Genomic DNA, 16,237 nt, shown 5'->3' with positions numbered 1-16,237 from the left:
TCCTAATTTTTTCTTGTGATTGATTACAGATTTCATAGCATTATGGTCAGAAAATATGCACGATATGATCTCAACCTTTTTTTATTTGTTGAGGCCTAATTTGTGACCTAGTATGTGATCTATTCTGGAGAATGTCCCACGTGCACTCAAAAATAATGTGTATTCTGTTACTTTAGGATGAAATGTTCTGAATATATCTGATAAGTGTATCTGGTCCAGTGTGTCATTCAAAGCTGCTATTTCCTTGTTGAATTTCTGATTGGATGATCTCTCCATTGATGTAGGTGGGGTGTTAAGTGGGGATGCTTCAAGGAGTGTCTCTGGTGTGTGCTGCATGCACTCTGTTGCTGTGTTTTGGCTGCTCTGTCCTTCAGGCCAGGCATCTGCACAGGTTCTCCTTGCCTGCAGTGGGCAGTGTTTGGACCTTGTCCAGAGTGCGGCGAATTTTAACGAGGTGTGCTCTGGTCTACCTGTTAAAGGAGACCTGATGCTACTTCCAATAGAACTGAAGCCTTGCAGAACTCTGTGGTCAGGAGACATGGTGTGGGTGGGGTTTTCTGCTGGTGTTCTGGGGAAGGGACCTGTTGCACTGGGACTGAGGCACACTTTCCCAAGAAGGGCGGTACTGGCCAAGTGCAGGGACTTGGTATAAGCAGGTTAGTCAGCCAGTGTTGGGACTATGCTGTTTACTAAAGGTCATTCTGTGCTTATGCTGAGCAGTGGGGGAGAGAAATGGTGTTAGCCAGCTTCTTTGTCCCTGGAGAGAGGTCTCCATGCTTGCTGCTCTCAGAGAAGCACTCCCAGAAGAGCGAATAATATCCCTGCTGTGCATCCCAGGCATTTTTCAGGTCACACAGTCTGTCTCAGTGTTATTTGCCTCTCTTCTCTCCAGGAGCAGAGCAGTGCCCCCCTCGGTCTATCCCAGCCAAGCCTGCTGACTTTTAAAACTCCAAACTTTAGGAACATGGTGTAGGCAAGGGTTGTGTTGGTCTTTGGAGGGAGGGTCTTGCTGCACTGGGTCAGATGCATCTTTGATCAAGAAGGGCAGTTGCACCAGAGTGCAGAGGTATGGGATTTGGAGCAAGCAGACTAGACAGCCAGTGACAGGGCTATGCTGCCCTGGTCAGGTAGCTCTCTGTGTTTTTGCTGAGGAGCAAGGGAGGGAAACATCACCTGCCAGCTCTTTAGTCCCTGGAGAGGCATCTCTGTGAATGCCACCTCTCGTAGATGCACTCCAAGAGCAATTACCTCCCCACCCCTCAGGCGCCTTAGACATGCCTCAAATCATGCCATCTGCACCCACGTTGTTTGTCTGCCTGTTTTCCAGGAGTAGGACAGTGCCCTCAGGTCTCTAACCCAGCCAAGGTCCCTGACCTTTAAAACTGGATTAACCTTTTTTGATGATAAAATGTACTTCTTTGTCTCTGGTAATTTTGTCTTAATGTCTAATTGATTTGATAGTATACCCACTCCAGTTCTGTTATGGTTGCTGTTTGCATGGTATATCTTTTTCTGTCCTTTCATTTTAGTATTTGATATTTGAATCTAAAATGTATCTCCTGGGCGCCTGGGTGGCTCAGTGGGTTAAGTCTCTGCCTTCAGCTCAGGTCATGATCTCAGGGTCCTTGGATTGAGCCCGGCATCGGGCTCTCTGCACAATGGGGAGCCTGCTTCCTCCTCTCTCTCTCTCTGCCTGCTTCTCTGCCTACTTGTGATCTCTCTCTTTCTCTGTTGAATAAAATCTTTAAAAAAATAAAAATAAAATGTATCTCTTGTATCCAATATATAGTTGAATCATATTTTTAAATTCTCTGCCAGTCTCCATCTTTATCTGGGAACCCATTTGTACTCTTTCTTTCCCCAGGAAGAAGTGGGCACCTATTATTTTTGCACACTCTCTCTGTGCTGACCTACAAATGGAGGCTTGTGGCATTTATCAGTTGAAGCCATTGTCTCTATTCTCCCACAGGTGGATAGACTATGCCAGACCTGTCAGAGCCCTGACACTAAGTCAAATGCCAGTTTGTTGGGCAGCCGTGGCAACATTGGGATGTTGGACACATAGATGAACTCTTTTCTTCCCCATGGGGAAGCTGGGGGCTAGGATTTTTCATCTGTTTGCTCTGTGCTGAATAGAGTTAAGGTCTACCAGCCCAACTCACCATCTTCATTTTCACCCAGTGACTAGATTTTACTGAACCTGTCAAAACTCCACAACTGGCACCAAAATCAGTGTTCGAGCTTCTTCAGGAAATTTGAGGTATAGGATGAGTAAACCATCCCCTTCTCTCCCCTGGGTGAAGCTCGTAGCCAGATGGTCTCTCACTGATCATATGGTATTACACCATATATCAGGACTTTGGTGGGAGGGATCCCATATCTCTCTATGGGTTTTGATGAGTCTGGCTTTGCATTCTCCCCGGGTGCAGAAGCCTTTCACTCAGTTCCTGGATTTCTCACAAAGGGAATTTTTCCATGAATTTCTGAATTGTTGATGGGGGGAAAGGGTCCAGGACAGCCAACTCTACCATCTTGCTGACATCTCATTTACATATGTTGTATCCTGCTTTATGTTTGCCCACAGGTTACTGAGGTTCTTTTCTTTCAGTCTTTTTCTCCCTGCACTTCATTTTTCCAGGTATGTTTTCAAGTTTCATTGAATTTTTCTTTTCTCTGTGTTTAATCTCCAATAAAATTTTCTTCTCAGATATTATTCTTTTCTAGAAATTCCATTTTGTATCCTCCATATCTGTCCTCATTATGTTGTGATTTTTTAAAAATTCTTAAGCATATTGAGCATAAAAGCTTTTGTAATTTTATACTGATACCATTTCTCCTGCCATTTCAGTTGGCCAACAGATTGACTTTTTTTTTCTGGTTTTGTGTTACTTTTTTTTTTTTCTTTTTTGCCTTTTTATAGATACTGGACATTGTGAAATTCACATTTTTGAATGATGGCTATTGTTACATTTCTTTTAGAGTGTTGAGCTCTGCTCTGTAGGCAGCTAGGTTACTTGCTTGATTCATTTGAAACATTAAAAAAGCAGTTTAGGACAGGTCTATAGTGCTTTAGAGATAGCTGACCTCTACTCCTATTGTGTGACTCTTCTGGGCTATCTACCGAATGCTATGGGTGATTATCTGGGTCAGAATTAGAATATCTCTGCCCTGTGTCAGCTCTGGGCATTTTACAACTTGCAGCACTCTGATAATACTTTGCTCCATCTTGTAGAGTCACACCCTATGCATGTGGTACTTAATATTTGGAAAGACTGAAGAGGAACTTTCACACATTTCTGAATTTCTCTGCACAGCTTCCTTCTCTCTGGAACCGTTCTGCAACTTCCAGACACATCAATCTCTTTGATTTCCTTCTTCTCAACACAGTCAGACCAGCATGCTCTGTCTGGGATAACTTTTCTCATTATTTAGAATGTGTCTCCAGGTAGAAAGTTGGTGCAATCATAGTGCTCACTTAATTTGTATCTCTTTTGTTGGGGATAACAGTCTCTGTTTAAATTTGTTATTCCATCATGGCTCCAAAGGAAATCCTCATTTCTTGCTCCTGGTGATGGATGGGGAATGAGCACTCTCATACGTTAATGATGAGAATGTAAACTGACTATTTCAAAATTTGGCATAATCTTAGAACTCTAAAATGTACACATAATTTGACTTGTCTAATCTATAGGAATATATTCTGTAGAAATAAAAACACAAATATGCAAGAATAAGCATATAAGGACATTTATTGCAGTGGTTTGCAGCAACAGAGAAATAACCTGAACATTCAGTTTGGGGGGAATAGGAAGGCTATATCATGGCATAGCTGTCACTATGTTCATATTTTGTTCTGTAGGCATTTTAAGTCAGAAAAGCAAGCGTATAAGAGACATACCAACAAAATGCAATGAGCAGATGTCTTTTAAATCCTGACTCAAATAAACCAATTATAATCATTAATATCTGAAAAATTACTAGATATTAAGTCCTTATCTATTCAAGATACATACTGAAATATGTAGAGGGGAAATGCTAAAATATACTGACTTAGCTTTAAAATATCCCAGTCAAAAACATTTGGAAGATTAACAAGGAAGGTAAAATAGAGTGATAATTAAAAATATATAATACTGTATGTTATCTATACTGGATTTAAAATTAAAAAATAAAAATGTGTGACAGGTACATGGCATTCATTTTACTATCTTATTTTTGTTATGTTTGAAGTGTTCTACAATAAAAAGTCAAAACAAAATAAAAGAAGTTACAGTGGATAGTTATCCCATTAAAACATAACTATTTTTTAGACTCAAATGTGGACCATATTTGAGTACAGAAGGAAACATCACAAGATAAAAACCAAAGTTTTGACAGAAGATGGGTGGGAGATACTGAAGGCATGATGGCAGTTAATTTTTATTTAACTTTTTCTTTTTAATTTGCACTGTTCCTTTGGTATGGGGTAAACTTTGTTATGGAACTTTGTAAGACGAATGTAATGACCTTTAAGAACTATATGCATGTAGGGGAAATAAAGCTTAATTTTGAATGGGTGGGATGGTATCAATATAACTTAAAATAGCAACTAAGGCAATGTACCAGTCACTTCTGTTTGTCTTTATTAATTCTTTGATTAGTGTACATTCCTTTCCCTTCACCACTACCTCAACAGAGAAATCCTAAGTTTCGAAACAATTTATGAAATAAATAAAAAGTACTGAGATAATTAACATTCATTCAAGTTTCACATTAAACAATCTCATAACAACAGCATAAAGAACAAAAATCTAACTACAGGGGCGCCTGGGTGGCTCAGTGGGTTAAAGCCTCTGCCTTCAGCTCAGGTCATGATCTCGGCGTCCTGGGATCGAGCCCCGCATCGGGCTCTCTATTCAGCAGGGAGCCTGCTTCCTCCTCTCTCTCTGCCTGCCTCTCTGCCTGCTTGTGATCTCTGTCTAATAAATAAACAAAAATCTTAAAAAAAAAAATCTAACTACATCAATCTAGATTGAGAGAATAGGGAAAGGGTTGTGAAAACTTGAGCTAGTGGGACTCTCTGTATAGTGTACTAATTGTAGAACAGAAAAGTACTACACCACCCACCAAATTTAGTTAACTGCCATCATGCCTTAAATTTCCTCTTAATTCCTTTTGGTTAGCAATGGCTTTCTCAAAGTGTGCTCATAACCCAAAGATAGTAAGTATTTTGGAGAAAGCATTCATGGTCAGGACTGGGAAACAATGGGTTAAACAATGGTAATATTTTCTTTACTGCAGGTCTTCTCACAACCTTTTAATTTGGCTTGTTCAAGTGGAATTCATTGGCCGGTAAGGGGATTTGGTTATGCACTGCAGAATGCAATGAGACAAGCCCCTCTTCTCCAGTGGTATTTGGAGGTTATTATGTTTTGAACATATTTTGGGAGATTTTGACTCAGGGTATATTCTGCTAATAGGCAAATATGTTACATGCCAGATGTATACCAATGACTTACAATAAATGTAGCAAATAAAGTTTTAGTTACATTTCATTATTTATATTTTCTTTAAATTCAATGTGGTAATGATGCCATAGTTTGTCCAATCTCAGCAGGGAATGCATAACTGCATGAGCATCACGGTGGTTACTCTAATGATTAGGGGAGTTCTCATGGTTCTCAATTTTTTTTATACTTTTAAAAATGGCAAATTAGCATTTGGATTATAATTTTTTTAAGAGAGAGAAAGCGTGTGCATGCAGGGCTCAATCTTGTAACTCTAAGATCATGACCTGAGCCAAAATCAAGAGTCAGACACTCAACCGACTGAGCCACCCAGGGGGTCCTGGATTATAATTATGTACTATAAACTGTAAAAGCAGTGTCTTTCAGAGTGGGGATAAGGAACAGTATTAAGTTGTGAAGACAATGGAGTGGGCTGTAGTGTTTATTACAGACAATATAATAGAAAACAGCAGAGCACATCACATCATCACATGTAGAAAAGGTTAAGTATTGTTTGGGAAACTTCTGTTTCAATTACTCTATCAGTGGTTTTTATTTTACTATTATTATTATTATTTTATTTTCTTAATTATTATTTGTGTCCATTATGTACTAATGCATTGCATTATTTATACCATAGTATCTGTTTCTTGAAGTGTAGAAGAAAAACATAATCCATACTTTATGTTTAAAATCATTGCATGTGGGGTGCCTGGGTGGCTCAGTGGGTTAAAGTCTCTGCCTTCGGCTCAGGTCATGATCTCAGGGTCCTGGGATCAAGCCCCATATCGGGTTCTCTGCTCAGCGGGGAGCCTGCTTTCCCCCCTCTCTCTCTGCCTGCCTCTCTGCCTACTTGTGATCTCTGTCAAATAAATAAATAAAAATATTTTAAAAAATAAAATAAAATCATCGCATGCAGGGGCACCTAGGTTGCTCAGCGGGTGAGGCATCTACCCTTCAGCTCAGATCCTGATCTCAAGTCCTGGGATCGAGCCCCATGTTGGGCTCCCTGCTCAGCAAGGACTCTGCTTCTCTCTCTCCCTCTCCCCCTCCCCCTGCTCATGCTTTCTTTCTCTCTCAAATAAATCAATAAAATCATTTAAAAAAATAAAATCATTGCATGCACAATCACATCTGCTAATTATTTACTTATTTACTGGATTTAAAATGTTTTCTATTATTCTGAAATCTTTGAGAGAAATCAAGTAGATGGCTAAAGTTGAATTTAAACCTAATCAGGACATTTGCAGGTTTTTTTTTTTTTTCGAAGATTTTTATTTATTTATTTGACAGAGAGAGATCACAAGTAGGCAGAGAGGCAGGCAGAGAAAGGGAAAGGGAAGCAGGCTCCCTGCTGAGCAGAGAGCCCGATACAGGACTTGATCCCCAGACCCTGGGATCATGACCTGAGCTGAAGGCAGAGGCTTAACCCACTGAGCCACCCAGGTGCCCCCTAATCAGGACATTTGAATGGGCTGAAAACATATTATCTTTTTTCCCATTTAAAATAATGCAATGTAGACTCTGAAATTTGGGCATCTGAAAATGTACTACTCAATATATTATCAGGAATGGATTAGATACAGATAATGAGAAAAAACTATAGTTGGTAAATTTTGATTTCTCATTTAAGACAGTAGTAATTTACATAGTTTTTCTTCTTTTAGTAATTTTTTTTATTTTAATGGAGCTACTTGGCTATCATTTTCTTGATATGTTATTTTCCCCTTAAAGTAGTAATTAGAAAATGTAGAATAACAACTTCTGCTTTTGGAATTTGCTTCAGAAAAATCAACTCTCCTTGATTTTATAAAAAAAGCTCTATAACCCTGAAGGAATATCTTCTATAATTTGTTTGCAGTATTATCTGGTGCAGCAAAATTTATGAGCTCTAAAATGGAGAGCTTCCTGCCCTTATTATATTCTAAAGCTTCTGACATAGAATAAATTATCTGGTGTTCAAAAAGGGATAGATGGTAAAAACAAAACAAAAAGTAGGGTGCCTGGGTGGCTCAGTTGGTTAAGCATCTGCCTTTGGCTCAGGTCATGATCCCAGGTTCCTGGGATTGAGCCCCTAATCAGGCTCCGCACTCAGCCACCACCCAAACTCACTTGTGCACATGTGCTCTCTCTCTCAAATCAATAAAATCTAAAGCAAAAACAAAAAAATGAGATAGACAGTAATAAAATGCTTACATCTTTCTGTACTCAAAAATATTCTTACCATTTGACTTCTCTAACAGCATATAATAATGGCAATAATAACAGATACCAAGTATCAGATACTTTCCAATGGGAGTTGCATACAATTAATCATTTATAATTTAATCAATGTGATATCATTACATTATTTTACACAAATAAACTGAGGCACAGAGAAGTTAAGTAACTTCTCCAATTGCACAGAAAATGGTGAAATAGAAATGGTGCTCAATAAAGGGTATACTTCAGCATTACATTCCAAGATGTAGAGATTCTTAAAAATGTTTAATGGGTTCCAGAAGTTACTTCTGCATTCATTAATATAAGCTTTCTAAAAATTAACAGATGTTGAGCACAAGCAGAAGATGTCCTAAATTCATTATGAACATAACATGGGTCTCTGACATTCCAGAGTTGTTGAAGACATGGAAGCCTCTCTTTTCTTTTCTTTTTTCTTTTCTTTTCTTTTCTTTTCTTTCTTTCTTTTTTTGGAACCCTTTCTTATATTAAATCATATTCAAGGCTTTTTCAATTATGAAGCCTCATATGTTGAGTAAGTTGTGAATGACGTCTAAAGTCTTTACCACATTGAACACACACATAAGGTTTCTCACCAGTATGGATCCTTTGATGTAGAATAAGTTCTGAGCCACGACTAAAGGCCTTCCCACATTCCTTACATCCATAGGGTTTCTCACCGGAATGAGTTCTTAGATGTTCAGTAAGATGTGAGCCACGAATAAAGGCCTTCCCACATTGCTTACATTCATAGGGTTTTTCACCTCTATGAATTCTCTGGTGTTCACTAAGTTGTGAGCCATAAATAAAAGCCTTGTCACATTCCTTACATTTGTAGGGTTTCTCACCTGTATGAATTCTCTGGTGATATGTAAGTTGTGTGGCACGAAAAAAGGTCTTCCCACATTCCTTACATTCATAATGCTTCTCACCATGAATTTTTTCATGTTGAGTAAGATATGCACCACGAATAAAAGCCTTTCCACACTCCTTACATTCAAAGGGTTTCTCACCTGTATGAATTCTCTGATGTTCACTAAGTTGTTTGCCACAAATAAAGGCCTTCTCACATTCTTTACATTTGTAGGGTTTTTCACCTGTATGAATTCTCTGATGTTGAGTAAGATTAGAATTAGAAATAAAGGCTTTCCCACATTCTTTGCATTTATAGGGTCTCTCACCTGTATGAACTCTCAGGTGATAAGTTAGTTGTGAGCCACGAAAAAAGGCCTTCCCACATTCCTTACATTCATAGGGTTTCTCACCAGTATGGATTCTCTGATGTTCATTAAGTTGAGAGGCACATAAAAAGGCCTTCCCACATTCTTTACATCTGTAAGGCTTTTCACCAGTATGAACTCTTTGATGATAAGTAAGGTGTGAACCAAGAATAAAGGCCTTTCCACATTCCTTACACTCATAGGGTTTCTCACCACTATGAATTCTCTGATGGTACGTAAGCTGGGAGCCAAGAATAAAGGTCTTCCCACATTCCTTACATTCATAGGGTTTTTCACCACTATGAATTCTCTGATGGAGAGTATACTGTGAACAATAACTAAAGGCTTTCCCACATTTCTTACATTCATATGGTTTCTCTCCTGTATGAACTCTCTGATGTTCAGTGAGCTGTGAACCACGAATAAAAGCCTTCCCACATGCATTACACTGGTAAGGTTTTTCATTAGTATGAATTTTCTGATGTTGAATCAGATCAGAACTACGACCAAAAGCCTTCCCACATTCCATACACTCATAAGGCTTTTCACTATTCTGAATCCTCTGATGTTGAATATAGGTTGGCTTTTTGCTGAAGGTCTTCCTACGTTTCTTAACTTTGGAGTGTTTTTCTTTATTATGACTCTTCTCATGTTGAGTAAGGCACAGCAAGTAGTTGAAAGCTTGTTCACATTCCTTACATTTGTACAATTTTTCCTTGGTAGGATTTATCTGAAGAGTAGGTGACATAGAATGGCTCTGAGTGGCTTTTTCACCATAGGTAATTTTCATGTGCATGTAAAGTCTTTCCTGACTTTTCTGTTGACCTTCAAACATTCCTTTGCCCTCCATTGTATCTCTAAGACCATTGTAATCAAGGTTATGGCTGATAGGTTTCCTCATATTTTCCCATTGCAGTGATTCCATTTCATAAGCTCCCTTTTCTGAAAATGACTTTTTGGTCTCACAATTGGATTCCAAGTCTAGAAGATAACAAGAAAGCAAATTCCTGCTGCTTCTGTTTACAAGGAGAAATGAAACTTCTAAAGTAAAAATGGTAGATAAAGTAAAAGTTCTTATAAGAACACAATGGCTGAAACAGTGCTGAAAGATTTTGTGCAATTAAAATAAAAGGTACAAGGAGGAAACATAGAATAAGGGGAGTTTATAGGGAAGAAAGTAATTGTAGAAACATGAGTGTGGGGTGCTTAAACTTCGGAATAGATTAGAATCCAACCAAGGAAGCTTATAAAATAACTGCAAAAACCATCCCCTGGAAACATTCGATCAAATGTCTGGGTAGATATCCAATCTAGCAACAAGTCCTATTACCTCTCCTATTAAAGTTTATCAAGTATCTGACCACATCCACTACTATCACCCAAGGCCAAGCCACCTGTCTCTCACTGTGATAGCTTCTTAACTGGTCTCTGTTTTTTGAACTTGGCCCCTACCTTCACACAGAAGCCAGAAGAATTCTTTGAAAATGTAATTCATATCATATTACTCCCCTGCAAAAATCTTCTAAGAGTTTACATCTCAGAATAATACCCAAAGTCCTTACTTATTATGGCCCACAAGACCTTACTCTACAAGAGCTTGCCCTTCTCTGATGTTGTCTCTTACCACTCCTAATTATTCATTCTGTTCTCAGCACAATGGCTTCCTTGCTGTTCAAAAATGCCAAGCATATGCCTCTGTGTTTACCTTTTGGAATGCTCTTTCCCCAGGTATCTGCTCTCTCACTTCAGTTTTCTGCTCAAATGTCACATTATCAAAACACCTAATATAGAATTGCACCTATATTACATTTATCACTAACGGACACATTATTTTTAAAGTTGGTGCCTTGTCTGTCTCCCCCATGCTTAGTCAAAGCAATGACTTTGCTTCATTCTCTGCTTTATTTTTCGTGCCTAGAACCATTACTTGCACATTATTGACACTCAATATTTATCGACAACCTGAAAAATGCAAATTTTCCTTCATTTATCAATCTCCCCAGATGCTTCTGGTCTAGGAAAAAATTTTGAAAATACAGCTTAAAACTTTTCAGTGGTTTACACCTTGTACTTCAAATAAAATCCAAATTCCTGTTCACAGCCCAAAAGCCCCTGCATGATCCATTCCTTGATTACCTTTCTGACCTCATTTTGAACCATTACTATTTTCAGAAACAATGCTCTTACTGGCTTTATTTAAGTTCCTGGAACATATCAAATTCTTTCCCATTTCAGATTCTCACATGCTGCTCCATCTTCCAGAAATGCTCTCTGCATGGCCAATACCTTTTTGTCAGAAATGTCCTAACTTAAATGGCAGCTGCTCAGGAAGACTATCCCGGAGAACACTACCTGGTCCGTGCTTTATCTTAATCTCTACACATCTACCTTATTCCTCACTCTTGTGTCCATTTTGCCAATTCTAGAATTGTATTTCATTTGTTTATGTTGATCTTCCTGCTCCTCAAGCTTTATAAGTGTAGAGAAAAATATACCTGTTTATAGCTATTCACCAGAACACAAAAAGCATTCATAGTATTTTCTTTCTCTCTTTATACATTTTTTTAGGTCTTCCTTCCCAGTACATTCCACTCAAGGTCAAATGTTCTCGTATCTCCCAGAAATCATTTCCACAATATTCTAAAAATACTGACAAGTTTACACAGTAAAGAAAATTTTAAGTCATTCTGAACAAAGATGAGTAGGTATAACTTTTAAATGTAGAACACTATCCAATAGGACTGGAGCGTGAGGCACAGTCTCTGACGACACTGCGCATAGGCTGTAAAATGTAACAGAGGATGATACTAAGAGAGAAAAATCAACATAAACCAGCAAAATCAAGTTTAAACAGTCTTTAGAAGTGAATCAGAGGGGCGCCTGGGTGACACAGTTACTTAAACATCTGACTCTTGATTTCGGCTCAGGTCATGATCTCAGGGTTGTGGGATTGAGCCTCACATCGGGCTCTGCTGGGCATGGACCCTGCTTAAGATTCTCTCTCCCTCTTCCTCTGCCCCTCCCCACTCTAAAATCCTTTTTAAAAAGAAATGAGTCAGAAATCCAAGGAAAGCATGCTTTTGTTAAAAAGCAGAAAGAAATTACAAACAAAAACAGAAAACCTCACGCAGCTCAGTTTAACATCAACTCATGTCAGCAAAATGTACTGGGATGAGAGTATCTGGGTTTTACTATATTTTTGAAAGAGAAGCACAATATGGCTTACAAAAACCACATACCACCAGGAAAGAACCCAACTGGAATATGGTGATTAATGGAACAGTGTAAGGGATCAAACAAATCCAGTTTAGAACCAAGTGCTCTCCAAGTTATAATAACATGATTAAACGGTTCCTTTTGTTGTATTAAATAAATGGAAGAAACAAGAAAAGTGCATAAGTGATGACAAAATGGAGTCTGAAAAGCAGGATTTTGGGAGACCTCTTTCATTCTTGCCCCCCTCAACTCCTGCTGAACTGATCTACTAAATTGCCCTTGAATCTGTTTGCTTATCCCCAGTGCCACTACCAGCACTCTGAGGAAGGCTAGGGCACCTCCTCTTTGAAGCAGAACAATAACCCACTCCATCATGTCCTGAGACCCTTTCTTCTAATCTCCATCTGGCAGTCAAGAGTGATGTAAATTAAGCATGTAAATTGCATTGTTTCACTGTCCTGCTCAAGATTCTTCATTAGCTCACAAATGCTTTGGGGACAAAATTCAAAGATAAGAAATACATGTTATATTATGATCCAATACACAAACATAAAACAATGAAATTACACAATACACAAACATAAAACATGAAATTATCTTTGCTACATGGAATGCATTCTGATATTTTTTTAAATGTTCTCTTCTGTGTTATTTTCTTTAAGAAACAAAACAAAACCAAAAAATAAAAATAAATGCTGCTCATAACCCACCAAGTCGTTTTTTTAAAGATTTGATTATGTATTTGAGAGAGAGAGAGAGAACGCGTGCAAATGGGAGGAGGGGCAGAGGAAGAGAATCCTCAAGTAGACTCCCCAGTGATGTGGCTCCATCCCAGGACCTCAAGATCATGACCAGAGCCAAAATCAAGAGTTAGATGCACCAACTGAGCCACCCGAGCACCTCCACCGAGTCATTTTTAGAACCCCTAGAAGGTTCTTTCTGGCCTAGACCCTGTCAGACTCTCCAAACTCACACCTGGCACCTGTCCTGCACTAGGCTCCAACTACAAGGGCCTTCTCTGAATACCTCATATTACACATCCTCCTATGGCCTTCAGGACACTGTTGCCTCTGCCAAGAATGCTCTTCCCTCTACCCTCAGCCTCCCCACCTGCTTTACATCCTTTCAGGGCTCCCCTGAAACTTCACGTCCCTTTGCTATTCCTGAAAAGCTGTCCCCAGTCACAGACTCCAGCAATGCTACACCTGTATTTCTCTCTAATATCAAATAGCCACTCCACCTGCTACAGCTTACAAGAGAGGCCCAGAGCTTTGGATGTTGGTAAGACCTCCACACCCTGCTATTAAGGCTGCCTTCTCCCGGGAAGGCTTGACTTCCATCAGCTCTTCGTCCAACAATGTCACTACCCTTAGCCTATAATAGGAAGAAGTATTAACCTTTCCCAGAGAAACTCTCCAGGACCAACCCTGTAATGCTTGACATCTCTGGGTATTCCAATACTCCTGGAAAGCCCTGGTTTCCTGCATCCTTGTTCATCACTAGAACTCTTATCTCATTCTGGGTCTAGACATCTTTTCCTGTGACGCCATATTCTCTCACACTCTAACCAGTAGACCTCTGGGAACTCACAGTATACTTGCTGCAAATACTCTGCAACCTCAGCCTCCCTCCCTTCTGTGTGTTCTCTTCACTTCTTGCTCGGATTGCAACCTTTAGCACACTGCTTCCTCTGAAGCACTGTTTTCCTCCGCCTCACTCCACTGACCTTCCCTTAGAGCACACATAACAGACCTTGCTACTTACAATTATGGCAAGACCTCCAAAATTTCAATTTTGAGTAACAATCCTTTCTGATTGCTACCACCCATATTTCCAGATCACTTACTCTTGTACCATCTTTCCAATATTCATCTCCATCTTAAAGACTCTTCCTTGAAATTAAAAGAGAACAACCTCTCCTTTGATTCTGTGGTTCACCTTGTAGCTCTTTTTCATTTACTGTACTCCTTCCTGGTAAAACTTCTCAAAAGAAATGTCTGTATTTCCTGTCAATACTTTTCCTCCCCTTTCTCTCCCACCCTCCTAATTAACATCTTTGCCGTATTTCCTTCCAGGCTCTTTCCCTTGCACTTTTATGCAGTTGAAATACTACTACATATACAAACTCGAATCACACTTCACACTTCTTTGTCCTAATTATCATAGCACTATTATTACAAACTTCTAATACGGGGTGCCTGAGTGGCTCAGTGGGTTAAGCCTCTGCCTTCAGCGCAGGTCATGATCTCAGGGTTCTGGGATCGAGCCAATGCATTTGGGTTCTCTGCTCAGCAGGGAGCCTGCCTCCCCTGCCTCTCTCTGACTGCCTCTCTGCCTACTTGTGATCTCTCTCTCTCTCTGTCAAATAAATAAAACCTTTAAAAAAAAAGTCTTTAAAAAATATTGATAAAAACTTCTAATACATTTTAAAACTCTATTTATACTTTTGAGAATTTCTCAAATGGGCCCTCAACACTGCCTGGTGAGATAAGTCACTGCCCCACAGTAGTTTTTATTGTTGGCTTATTTCTTCCCTGTTCTCTTTTTAATCCTCTACAATCAAGTTGTTATTCCTCTCATTTCCAAACCTACTCTGTCTGGGTCACCAGTACCCTTTGTCTTGCCAAATCCAGTAGCCAGGTCTCATCCTTCATCTTCCTTGATCTCATAGCAGCATCTGTCACTTGTGTTTGTCATCCGTCTTTGTGTTTGTCATTGGCTTCCAGCCCTCTGCATTCCTGATTGCATCCTAGATCATAGGTTACTTATGTTACTCCTGAATTTCCTTTGCTAGATCATTTTCCTTTTCCCACCTAAATGCTGGAATGCCCCATGGTTTAGTCCCTGGACTTCACCTTGACTTCCTTTTAGATCACTTCTCTCCATAATCTCATCTAACCCCATTATCCAGAGATTAACCCATATTTATCCCTCAGTCCTATCATCCTGTAGGCTTTTAAATGCTTATCTAACTTCTCTATTAAGGACATATACTGGCCATCTCAAATGCATTACTCTTTTTTTTTTAAGATTTTATTTATTTATGTGAGAGAAAGACAGAGTGAGAGAGAGCATGAGAGGAGAGAAGGTCAGAGGGAGAAGCAGACTCCCCCTGGAGCTGGGAGCCCAATGCAGGACTCGATCCTGACACTCCGGGATCATGACCTGACCTGAAGGCCTAACCAACTGAGCCACCCAGGCGCCCCTCAAATGCATTACTCTTGACTTCCTTCTATAGGCTTCCAAACTCTGATGGCTTTTTATTTCCAATCCTTCAGCAAATCCTACTAATTGTACCATCAAATATAACCAGAATATAACCCATTCTCATCACCTTCACATATTAAACCCCATTCCAAGCCACTGTTATCTCTAATGTGGAATTCTGAACTAGCCCTCTAACTGTCTTCCTGCTTTCATTCTTACCCTCATTCTACACAAGCACCCAGAGTGATCTTTAAACAAAGATCCCTTACTCATCTGCACAAAACCCTCCAACAGCTTCTTATCATGCTTAGAATAAAATCTCGTTCCTTGCAATGGCCTCTGGCCTCATGTGATCTGTTTTCTGTCTATTTCTCTGAATTCATCATTAATTTCCACTTTCACTCTCCTTACTCTAACCATACTGACCTTCTTGCTGATCCTCAGATAAGTGAAGTACAGCATCTCCTCAGGACCTCTGCACTTCTGCACCATCTGCCTCAACACACACTTTTTTTTTTTTTTTTGGCATGGCTAATTTCATTCAGGCCTCAGTTCAAAATTACCTCCTCTGGGAAATCGTCCCTGGTAATCCTAATCTAAGAACACAGCAAGCTCTCCACAAACATTTGCTGTCTGGAAATACAAACCCAATTAAAAAAATAAGTAAGAGAATTATCTCTGGAAGAGACCAAAAGTAGCCTCCTCATTAAAACTAAAAGGGAAAGGGGCGCCTGGGTGTCTCAGTGGATTAAGCCGCTGCCTTCAGCTTGGGTCATGATTTCAGGGTCCTGGGATCAAGCCCCACGTCGGGCTCTCTGCTCAACAAGGAACCTGCTTCCCCCTCTCTCTCTGCCTGACTCTCTGCCACTTGTGATCTCTCTCTCTGTC

General features: G+C 39.6%; 1 protein-coding gene across 1 annotated transcript in view; it reads right to left on the bottom strand.

Annotated features, from left to right (window-relative positions):
* LOC111161451 overlaps window positions 1–16,237 on the bottom strand; it is a 678,116-nt gene that overhangs the window by 137,142 nt on the left and 524,737 nt on the right. Inside the window, 1 exon segment of the mRNA XM_022525111.1 lies at window positions 8,405–9,409. Coding sequence (XP_022380819.1) covers window positions 8,405–9,409 — 1,005 coding nt within the window.

This window comes from Enhydra lutris, unplaced genomic scaffold, assembly GCF_002288905.1.
Source record: "Enhydra lutris kenyoni isolate GAN:26980312 unplaced genomic scaffold, ASM228890v2 scaffoldscaffold85, whole genome shotgun sequence".
Lineage (NCBI taxonomy): Eukaryota > Metazoa > Chordata > Mammalia > Carnivora > Mustelidae > Enhydra > Enhydra lutris.
This window is presented reverse-complemented; position numbering and strand designations above follow the sequence as displayed.